We start from the raw sequence: 12,624 nt of genomic DNA, 5'->3' as shown, positions 1-12,624 counted from the left end.
TTTGACGGTTTTAAAACATTAAAAATAGCAAATAATAAATTGATCTTAACATCACTTTGTAAAAAATAACCAATATCAAAGATGATAAATGAAGTGTGTACAAAGCATCGCCTTGTTATTAATATTAATTTTGATTGCCTCGATTAATTTTAACAAAAATCATACACTATACTCTAGAAATACTGGTTATGCAAAATTAAATTGTTTGGAATCTATTAATTAATCGTAAGTGAATGGACCATAGAATGTTTTGATGTGGTTTTTGAAAAAAAGAAAGATTTTATTTTGAAGAATATTTACTATGCAAGAATATTTAATGTTGTGAGAGTGGATCCTATACAATTAAAATTTAAATTATTTAAGATAAACTCTAAAACAAAACTATAATAAAAATATTAATACAATTACCGCCTAAGCTGGGTTTTCTAGTAGAATGTCCGTGCTTAAATTCATTCGGTAGTCACCGATGTATGTGACTCACCGTTGTTGGGGCTGGACCGTGGACCTCTCACCAACAGCTGCAGGTCACCGATGTCACCAACACGTCGCGGCCGGCCCTTCTCCGTCACCCTGACCAGCACTCGTCCTTCTCTCACCCAGGCGAAGGCGAGTTGTTGTTTACTGACCATCTTCTTAGCCTCGTTGAGCACCGCCCTGGTGTGTGCCGTGAGGTGTTCGTTGATGAATATCTGCGAAGGTGTGAAGACTGAGCTAAGATGTACAGCATCCAGTCCCCTCTTCTCTCGTGCGGCAGTTAACCATGCGGCTCGTGTAGATCTACTTATAAAGCGCACAACGATGTTGGGATGACGGTCCTTCCGGCTGCTGGGGAGGCGATGAGCCACCGAGATATCGGTGCGTAGCCATGGTACATCTATGCTATTTGCGACCTTTTCTAATATAGCATAAATATTTTCATTTTTTGTTAGGGGAACGCCAACAATCTCTATGTTGCTTAGTCTGCTGTATTGCTGCATATCTCTCATTTGACTTTTTAAGTCTTGAAGATCAGACGTGGATTTTTCTAAACTGTCTTCTAGCTGTTTACACTTTTCTTTCAAAACATCATTATCATTTTTTAAGGTATCAACAGACTCTTGAAATGTTAACTTAACGCTGTTAATATCTGTGCGTATAGAAGCTAAGCTAACCTCCAACTTACTTGATATTTTGTCTTCCAAACCCTCTAGCTTCGTGTCTAGTATTTGTTGAAGATCTGTTTTCAGCCCAGAAATTGCCTTGAGCACCTGTTGGTTACCACTAAACTCTTCTGAATCACTGCTATTTGCAGACATCGGTGTCCCCAAACATTTTGCACAACGAAAACTGCTTTGTCTTGTAGCTTTCTTCGATGGATTGATTCCAGCACATAAGTAATGTAAATGTTCACTGCACTTAGAACACTTGACGATATCACTTGCACTAGGGTTCACGGGAACACTGCACATTAAACAGGAAGACATCGTGTAGGCGGAAAATGTTTAAATTAAAACAACGAAAGACTTAATAATTATAAGACATCCCTCTTAATAACAAGCATCCCTCCAAATAACAAGACATCCCTCTAAATAACAAGACATCCCTCTAAATAACAAGACATCCCTCTAAATAACAAGACATCTCTCTAAATATTAAGACATCCCTTCAAATAACAAGACATCCCTCTAAATAACAAGACATCCCTCTAAATAACAAGACATCCCTCTAAATAACAAGACATCCCTCTAAATAACAAGACATCCCTCTAAATAACAAGACATCCCTTTTAAATAACAAGACATTCCTCTAAATAACAAGACATCCCTCTAAATAACAAGACATCCCTCCAAATAAAAAGACATCCCTCTAAATATTAAGACATCAATCTAAATAACAAGACATCCCTCCAAATAACAAGACAACCCTCTAAAAAACAAAAAAACCCTCTAAATAACAAGACATCTCTCTAAAAAACAAGACATCCCTCTAAATATCAAGACATCCCTCTAAATAACAAGACATCCATCTATATAACAAGACATTCCTCTAAATATTAAGACATCCCTCTAAATAACAAGACATACCTGTAAATAACAAGACATCCCTCTAAATAACAAGACATCCCATCTAAATTACAAGACAACCCTGTAAAAAACAAGACATCCCTTAAGACATTCCGCTAAATATTAAGACATCCCTCTAAATAACAAGACATCCCTCTAAATACCAAGACATCCCTCTAAATATTAAGACATCCCTCCAAATAACAAGACAACCCTTTAAAAAAACAAGACATCCCTCTAAATAACAAGACATCCCTCTAAATAACAAGACATCCCTCTAAATAACAAGACATCCCTCTAAATATTAAGACATCCCTTCAAATAACAAGACATGACTCTAAATATTAAGACATCCCTCTAAATAACAAGACATCCCTCTAAATATTAAGACATCCCTTTAAATAACAAGACATCTCTCTAAATAACAAGACATCCCTCTAAATAACAAGACATCCCACTAAATAACAAGACATCCCTCTAAATAACAAGACATCCCTTTTAAATAACAAGACATTCCTCTAAATAACAAGACATCCCTCTAAATAACAAGACATCCCTCTAAATAAAAAGACATCCCTCTAAATAACTAGACATCCCTCCAAATACCAAGACATCCCTCTAAATAACTAGACATCCCTCCAAATACCAAGACATCCCTCTAAATAACAAGACATCCCTCTAAATAACAAGACATACCTCCAAATAACAAGACATCCCTCTAAATTATAAGACATCCCTCTTAATAACAAGCATCCCTCCAAATAACAAGACATCCCTCTAAATAACAAGACATCCCTCCAAATATGAAGACATCCCTCCAAATATTAAGACATCCCTCTAAATAACAAGACATCCCTCTAAATAACAAGACATCTCTCTAAATATTAAGACATCCCTTCAAATAACAAGACATCCCTCTAAATAACAAGACATCCCTCTAAATAACAAGACATCCCTCTAAATAACAAGACATCCCTCTAAATAACAAGACATCCCTCTAAAAAACAAGACATCCCTCTAAATATTAAGACATCAATCTAAATAACAAGACATCCCTCCAAATAACAAGACAACCCTCTAAAAAACAAAAAAACCCTCTAAATAACAAGACATCCCTCTAAATAACAAGACATCCCACTAAAAAACAAGACATCCCTCTAAATATTAAGACATCCCTCTAAATAACAAGACATCCCTCCAAATATTAAGACATCCCTCTAAATAACAAGACATCCCTCTAAATAACAAGACATCCCTCTAATAAACTAGACATTCCGCTAAATATTAAGACATCCCTCTGAATAACAAGACATCCCTCCAAATACCAAGACATCCCTCTAAATATTAAGACATCCCTCCAAATAACAAGAAAACCCTTTAAAAAACAAGACATCCCTCTAAATAACAAGACATCCCATCTAAATTACAAGACAACCCTCTAAAAAACAAGACATCCCTCTAAATAACAAGACATCCCTCTAAATAACAAGACATCCCTCTAAATATTAAGACATCCCTCCAAATAACAAGACATCCCTCTAAATATTAAGACATCCCTCTAAATAACAAGACATCCCTCTAAATATTAAGACATCCCTTTAAATAACAAGACATCTCTCTAAATAACAAGACATCCCTCTAAATAACAAGACATCCCACTAAATAACAAGACGTCCCTCTAAATAACAAGACATCCCTTTTAAATAACAAGACATTCCTCTAAATAACAAGACATCCCTCTAAATAACAAGACATCCCTCCAAATAAAAAGACATCCCTCTAAATAGCAAGACATCCCTCTAAATAACAAGACATCCCTCCAAATAACAAGATATCCCTCTAAATAACAAGACATTTCTCTAAATAACAAGACTTCCCTCCAAATAAGAAGACATCCCTCTAAATAACAAGACATCCCTCTAAATAACAAGACATCCCTCTAAATACCAAGACATCCCTCTAAATATTAAGACATCCCTCCAAATAACAAGACAACCCTTTAAAAAACAAGACATCCCTCTAAATAACAAGACATCCCTCTAAATAACAAGACATCCCTCTAAATATTAAGACATCCCTTCAAATAACAAGACATCCCTCTAAATATTAAGACATCCCTTTAAATAACAAGACATCCCTCTAAATATTAAGACATCCCTTTAAATAACAAGACATCTCTCTAAATAACAAGACATCCCTCTAAATAACAAGACATCCCTCTAAATATTAAGACATCCCTCCAAATAACAAGACATCCCTCTAAATATTAAGACATCCCTCTAAATAACAAGACATCCCTCTAAATATTAAGACATCCCTTTAAATAACAAGACATCTCTCTAAATAACAAGACATCCCTCTAAATAACAAGACATCTCACTAAAAAACAAGACATCCCTCTAAATAACAAGACATCTCTTTTAAATAACAAGACATTCCTCTAAATAACAAGACATCCCTCTAAATAACAAGACATCCCTCCAAATAACAAGAAATCCCTCAAAAAAGCAAGACATCCCTCTAAATATTAAGACATCCCTTCAAATAACAAGACATCCCTCTAAATAACAAGACATCCCTCTAAATAACAAGACATCCCTCTAAATAAAAAGACATCCCTCTAAATAACTAGACATCCCTCCAAATACCAAGACATCCCTCTAAATAACAAGACATCCCTCTAAATAACAAGACATCCCTCTAAATAAAAAGACATCCCTCTAAATAACTAGACATCCCTCCAAATACCAAGACATCCCTCTAAATAACAAGACATCCCTCTAAATAACAAGACATACCTCCAAATAACAAGACATCCCTCTAAATTATAAGACATCCCTCTTAATAACAAGCATCCCTCCAAATAACAAGACATCCCTCTAAATAACAAGACATCCCTCTAAATAACAAGACATCCCTCTAAATAACAAGACATCTCTCTAAATATTAAGACATCCCTTCAAATAACAAGACATCCCTCTAAATAACAAGACATCCCTCTAAATAACAAGACATCCCTCTAAATAACAAGACATCCCTCTAAATAACAAGACATCCCTCTAAATAACAAGACATCCCTTTTAAATAACAAGACATTCCTCTAAATAACAAGACATCCCTCTAAATAACAAGACATCCCTCCAAATAAAAAGACATCCCTCTAAATATTAAGACATCAATCTAAATAACAAGACATCCCTCCAAATAACAAGACAACCCTCTAAAAAACAAAAAAACCCTCTAAATATTAAGACATCTCTCTAAAAAACAAGACATCCCTCTAAATATCAAGACATCCCTCTAAATAACAAGACATCCATCTATATAACAAGACATTCCTCTAAATATTAAGACATCCCTCTAAATAACAAGACATACCTGTAAATAACAAGACATCCCTCTAAATAACAAGACATCCCATCTAAATTACAAGACAACCCTCTAAAAAACAAGACATCCCTTAAGACATTCCGCTAAATATTAAGACATCCCTCTAAATAACAAGACATCCCTCTAAATACCAAGACATCCCTCTAAATATTAAGACATCCCTCCAAATAACAAGACAACCCTTTAAAAAACAAGACATCCCTCTAAATAACAAGACATTCCTCTAAATAACAAGACATCCCTCTAAATATTAAGACATCCCTTTAAATAACAAGACATCTCTCTAAATAACAAGACATCCCTCTAAATAACAAGACATCCCACTAAATAACAAGACATTCCTCTAAATAACAAGACATCCCTCTAAATAACAAGACATCCCTCCAAATAACAAGAAATCCCTCAAAAAAGCAAGACATCCCTCCAAATATGAAGACATCCCTCCAAATATGAAGACATCCCTCTAAATAACAAGACATCCCTCTAAATAACAAGACATCCCTCTAAATAACAAGACATCTCTCTAAATATTAAGACATCCCTTCAAATAACAAGACATCCCTCTAAATAACAAGACATCCCTCTAAATAACAAGACATCCCTCTAAATAACAAGACATCCCTCTAAATAACAAGACATCCCTCTAAATAACAAGACATCCCTTTTAAATAACAAGACATTCCTCTAAATAACAAGACATCCCTCTAAATAACAAGACATCCCTCCAAATAAAAAGACATCCCTCTAAATATTAAGACATCAATCTAAATAACAAAACATCCCTCCAAATAACAAGACAAACCTCTAAAAAACAAAAAAACCCTCTAAATAACAAGACATCTCTCTAAAAAACAAGACATCCCTCTAAATATCAAGACATCCCTCTAAATAACAAGAAATCCATCTATATAACAAGACATTCCTCTAAATATTAAGACATCCCTCTAAATAACAAGACATACCTGTAAATAACAAGACATCCCTCTAAATAACAAGACATCCCATCTAAATTACAAGACAACCCTCTAAAAAACAAGACATCCCTTAAGACATTCCGCTAAATATTAAGACATCCCTCTAAATAACAAGACATCCCTCTAAATACCAAGACATCCCTCTAAATATTAAGACATCCCTCCAAATAACAAGACAACCCTTTAAAAAACAAGACATCCCTCTAAATAACAAGACATCCCTCTAAATAACAAGACATCCCTCTAAATAACAAGACATCCCTCTAAATATTAAGACATCCCTTCAAATAACAAGACATCCCTCTAAATATTAAGACATCCCTCTAAATAACAAGACATCCCTCTAAATATTAAGACATCCCTTTAAATAACAAGACATCTCTCTAAATAACAAGACATCCCTCTAAATAACAAGACATCCCACTAAATAACAAGACATCCCTCTAAATAACAAGACATCCCTTTTAAATAACAAGACATTCCTCTAAATAACAAGACATCCCTCTAAATAACAAGACATCCCTCTAAATAAAAAGACATCCCTCTAAATAACTAGACATCCCTCCAAATACCAAGACATCCCTCTAAATAACAAGACATCCCTCTAAATAAAAAGACATCCCTCTAAATAACTAGACATCCCTCCAAATACCAAGACATCCCTCTAAATAACAAGACATCCCTCTAAATAACAAGACATACCTCCAAATAACAAGACATCCCTCTAAATTATAAGACATCCCTCTTAATAACAAGCATCCCTCCAAATAACAAGACATCCCTCTAAATAACAAGACATCCCTCCAAATATGAAGACATCCCTCCAAATATTAAGACATCCCTCTAAATAACAAGACATCCCTCTAAATAACAAGACATCTCTCTAAATATTAAGACATCCCTTCAAGTAACAAGACATCCCTCTAAATAACAAGACATCCCTCTAAATAACAAGACATCCCTCTAAATAACAAGACATCCCTCTAAATAACAAGACATCCCTCTAAATAACAAGACATCCCTCTAAAAAACAAGACATCCCTCTAAATATTAAGACATCAATCTAAATAACAAGACATCCCTCCAAATAACAAGACAACCCTCTAAAAAACAAAAAAACCCTCTAAATAACAAGACATCCCTCTAAATAACAAGACATCCCACTAAAAAACAAGACATCCCTCTAAATATTAAGACATCCCTCTAAATAACAAGACATCCCTCCAAATATTAAGACATCCCTCTAAATAACAAGACATCCCTCTAAATAACAAGACATCCCTCTAATAAACTAGACATTCCGCTAAATATTAAGACATCCCTCTAAATAACAAGACATCCCTCCAAATACCAAGACATCCCTCTAAATATTAAGACATCCCTCCAAATAACAAGAAAACCCTTTAAAAAACAAGACATCCCTCTAAATAACAAGACATCCCATCTTAATTACAAGACAACCCTCTAAAAAACAAGACATCCCTCTAAATAACAAGACATCCCTCTAAATAACAAGACATCACTCTAAATATTAAGACATCCCTCCAAATAACAAGACATCCCTCTAAATATTAAGACATCCCTCTAAATAACAAGACATCCCTCTAAATATTAAGACATCCCTTTAAATAACAAGACATCTCTCTAAATAACAAGACATCCCTCTAAATAACAAGACATCCCACTAAATAACAAGACGTCCCTCTAAATAACAAGACATCCCTTTTAAATAACAAGACATTCCTCTAAATAACAAGACATCCCTCTAAATAACAAGACATCCCTCCAAATAAAAAGACATCCCTCTAAATAGCAAGACATCCCTCTAAATAACAAGACATCCCTCCAAATAACAAGATATCCCTCTAAATAACAAGACATTCCTCCAAATAACAAGACTTCCCTCCAAATAAGAAGACATCCCTCTAAATAACAAGACATCCCTCTAAATAACAAGACATCCCTCTAAATACCAAGACATCCCTCTAAATATTAAGACATCCCTCCAAATAACAAGACAACCCTTTAAAAAACAAGACATCCCTCTAAATAACAAGACATCCCTCTAAATAACAAGACATCCCTCTAAATATTAAGACATCCCTTCAAATAACAAGACATCCCTCTAAATATTAAGACATCCCTCTAAATAACAAGACATCCCTCTAAATATTAAGACATCCCTTTAAATAACAAGACATCTCTCTAAATAACAAGACATCCCTCTAAATAACAAGACATCCCTCTAAATATTAAGACATCCCTCCAAATAACAAGACATCCCTCTAAATATTAAGACATCCCTCTAAATAACAAGACATCCCTCTAAATATTAAGACATCCCTTTAAATAACAAGACATCTCTCTAAATAACAAGACATCCCTCTAAATAACAAGACATCTCACTAAAAAACAAGACATCCCTCTAAATAACAAGACATCTCTTTTAAATAACAAGACATTCCTCTAAATAACAAGACATCCCTCTAAATAACAAGACATCCCTCCAAATAACAAGAAATCCCTCAAAAAAGCAAGACATCCCTCTAAATATTAAGACATCCCTTCAAATAACAAGACATCCCTCTAAATAACAAGACATCCCTCTAAATAACAAGACATCCCTCTAAATAAAAAGACATCCCTCTAAATAACTAGACATCCCTCCAAATACCAAGACATCCCTCTAAATAACAAGACATCCCTCTAAATAACAAGACATACCTCCAAATAACGAAACATCCCTCTAAATTATAAGACATCCCTCTTAATAACAAGCATCCCTCCAAATAACAAGACATCCCTCTAAATAACATGACATCCCCCTAAATATGAAGACATCCCTCTAAATAACAAGACATCCCTCTAAATAACAAGACATCCCTCTAAATAACAAGACATCTCTCTAAATATTAAGACATCCCTTCAAATAACAAGACATCCCTCTAAATAACAAGACATCCCTCTAAATAACAAGACATCCCTCTAAATAACAAGACATCCCTCTAAATAACAAGACATCCCTCTAAATAACAAGACATCCCTCTAAAAAACAAGACATCCCTCTAAATATTAAGACATCAATCTAAATAACAAGACATCCCTCCAAATAACAAGACAACCCTCTAAAAAACAAAAAAAAACCTTTAAATAACAAGACATCTCTCTAAAAAACAAGACATCCCTCTAAATATCAAGACATCCCTCTAAATAACAAGACATTCATCTATATAACAAGACATTCCTCTAAATATTAAGACATCCCTCTAAATAACAAGACATACCTGTAAATAACAAGACATCCCTCTAAATAACAAGACATCCCATCTAAATTACAAGACAACCCTCTAAAAAACAAGACATCCCTCCAAATAACAAGACAACCCTCTAAAAACAAGACATCCCTCTAAATAACAAGACATCCCTCTAAATAACAAGACATCACTCTAAATATTAAGACATCCCTCCAAATAACAAGACAACCCTTTAAAAAACAAGACATCCCTCTAAATAACAAGACATCCCTCTAAATAACAAGACATCCCTCTAAATATTAAGACATCCCTTTAAATAACAAGACATCTCTCTAAATAACAAGACATCCCTCTAAATAACAAGACATCCCACTAAATAACAAGACATCCCTCTAAATAACAAGACATCCCTTTTAAATAACAAGACATTCCTCTAAATAACAAGACATCCCTCTAAATATTAAGACATCCCTCTAAATAACAAGACATCCCTCCAAATAAAAAGACATCCCTCTAAATAGCAAGACATCCCTCTAATAAACAAGACATTCCGCTAAATATTAAGACATCCCTCTAAATAACAAGACATCCCATCTAAATTACAAGAAAACCCTCTAAAAAACAAGACAACCCTCTAAAAAACAAGACATCCCTCTAAATAAAAAGACATCTTAGACACAAGTGTGTACAAGGTTGTACAAGTGTGTACAAGGTTGTACAAGTGTGTACAAGGGTGTACAAGTTTGTACAAGTGTGTACAAGTTTGTACAAGTGTGTACAAGTTTGTACAAGGTTGTACAAATGTATACAAGGGTGTACAAAAGTGTACAAGGGTGCACAAGTTTGTACAAGGGTGTACAAGTGTGTACAAGCTTGTAGAAGTGTGTACAAGCTTGTACAAGTGTGTACAAGAGTGTACAGGTTTGTACAAGGTTGTACAAGTGTTTACAAGGGAGTACAAGTATGTACAAGAATGTACAAGTTTGTACAAGTGTGTACAAGTGTGTACAAGGTTGTACAAGTGTGTACAAGGTTGTACAAGTGTGTACAAGGTTGTACAAGTGTGTACAAGGTTGAACAAGTGTGTACAAAGGTGTACAAGTGTGTACAAGGTTGTACAAGTGTGTACAAGGTTGTACAAGTGTGTACAAGGTTGTACAAGTGTGTACAAGGTTGTACAAGGTTGTACAATTGTGTACAAGGTTGTACAAGTGTGTACAAGGTTGTACAAGTGTGTACAAGGGTGTACAAGTGTGTACAAGCTTGTACAAGTGTGTACAAGGGTGTACAGGTTTGTACAAGGTTGTACAAGTGTTTACAAGGGTGTACAAGTATGTACAAGAATGTACAAGTTTGTACAAGTGTGTACAAGTTTGTAAAAGGTTGTACAAGTGTGTACAAGGGTGTACAAGTGTGTACAAGGGTGCACAAGTGTGTACAAGGGTGTACAATCGTGTACAAGCTTGTACAAGTGTGTACAAGGGTGTACAGGTTTGTACAAGGTTGTACAAGTGTGTACAAGGTTGTACAAGTGTGTACAAGGGTGTACAAGTTTGTACAAGTGTGTACAAGTTTGTACAATTGTGTACACGTTTGTACAAGGTTGTACAAATGTATACAAGGGTGTACAAAAGTGTACAAGGGTGCACAAGTTTGTACAAGGGTGTACAAGTGTGTACAAGCTCGTACAAGTGTGTACAAGCTTGTACAAGTGTGTACAAGGGTGTACAGGTTTGTACAAGGTTGTACAAGTGTTTACAAGGGTGTACAAGTATGCACAAGAATGTACAAGTTTGTACAAGTGTGTACAAGTTTGTAAAAGGTTGTACAAGTGTATACAAGGGTGTACAAGTGTGTACAAGGGTGCACAAGTGTGTACAAGGGTGTACAATCTTGTACAAGCTTGTACAAGTGTGTACAAGGGTGTACAGGTTTGTACAAGGTTGTACAAGTGTGTACAAGGGTGTACAAATGTGTACAAGGATGTAAAAGTTTGTACAAGTGTGTACAAGTTTGTACAATGTTGTACAAGTAAGTACAAGTTTGTACAAGAATGTACAAGTGTGTACAAGGTTTTACAATTGTGTAAAAGGTTGTACAAGTGTGTACAAGGTTGTACAAGTGTGTACAAGTTTGTACAAGTGTGTACAAGTTTGTACAAGTGTGTACAAGGTTGTACAAGTGTGTACAAGGTTGTACAAGTGTGTACAAGGTTGTACAAGTGTGTACAAGGTTGTACAAGTGTGTACAAGGTTGTACAAGTGTGTACAAGGGTGTACAATCGTGTACATGCTTGTACAAGTTTTTACAAGGTTGTACAAGTGTGTACAAGGTTGTACAAGTGTGTACAAGGTTGTACAAACGTGTACAAGGTTGTACAAGTGTGTACAAGGTTGTACAAGTGTGTACAAGGTTGTATAAGTGTGTACAAAGGTGTACAAGTGTGTACAAGGTTGTACAAGTGTGTACAAGGTTGTACAAGTGTGTACATGGTTGTACAAGGTTGTACAATTGTGTACAAGGTTGTACAAGTGTGTACAAGGTTGTACAAGTGTGTACAAGGGTGTACAAGTTTGTAAAAGTGTGTACAAGTTTGTACAAGTGTGTACAAGTTTGTACAAGGTTGTACTAATGTATACAAGGGTGTACAAAAGTGTACAAGGGTGCACAAGTTTGTACAAGGGTGTACAAGTGTGTACAAGCTTGTACAAGTGTGTACAAGCTTGTACAAGTGTGTACAAGGGTGTACAGGTTTGTACAAGGTTGTACAAGTGTTTACAAGGGTGTACAAAAGAATGTACAAGTTTGTACAAGTGTGTACAAGTTTGTAAAAGGTTGTACAAGTGTGTACAAGGTTGTACAAGTGTGTACAAGGTTGTATCATAGTGTACAAGGTTGTACAAGTGTGTACAAAGGTGTACAAGTGTGTAAAAGGTTGTACAAGTGTGTACAAAGTTGTACAAG

General features: G+C 35.1%; 1 protein-coding gene across 1 annotated transcript; it reads right to left on the bottom strand.

The window, feature by feature from the left end:
• Window positions 1–449: 449 nt before the first annotated feature.
• LOC129005903 (uncharacterized) lies at window positions 450–1,295 on the bottom strand. The gene has a single exon (XM_054434945.1). It carries the CDS (start codon window positions 1,293–1,295, stop codon window positions 450–452), a length of 846 nt encoding a protein of 281 aa, XP_054290920.1.
• Window positions 1,296–12,624: the final 11,329 nt, after the last annotated feature.

Source organism: Macrosteles quadrilineatus, unplaced genomic scaffold, assembly GCF_028750875.1.
Source record: "Macrosteles quadrilineatus isolate MER2022 unplaced genomic scaffold, UCM_ALF_1.0 Scaffold_42__1_contigs__length_1031511, whole genome shotgun sequence".
NCBI lineage: Eukaryota > Metazoa > Arthropoda > Insecta > Hemiptera > Cicadellidae > Macrosteles > Macrosteles quadrilineatus.
The sequence above is the reverse complement of the archived record's forward strand: the minus strand, read 5'-3'. Positions and strand labels throughout refer to the sequence as shown.

What these genes read in the sequence shown, in the direction of transcription:
- LOC129005903 (XM_054434945.1), bottom strand. Translation starts at nt 1,295, where the DNA reads ATGTCTGCAAATAGCAGTGATTCAGAAGAGTTTAGTGGTAACCAACAG.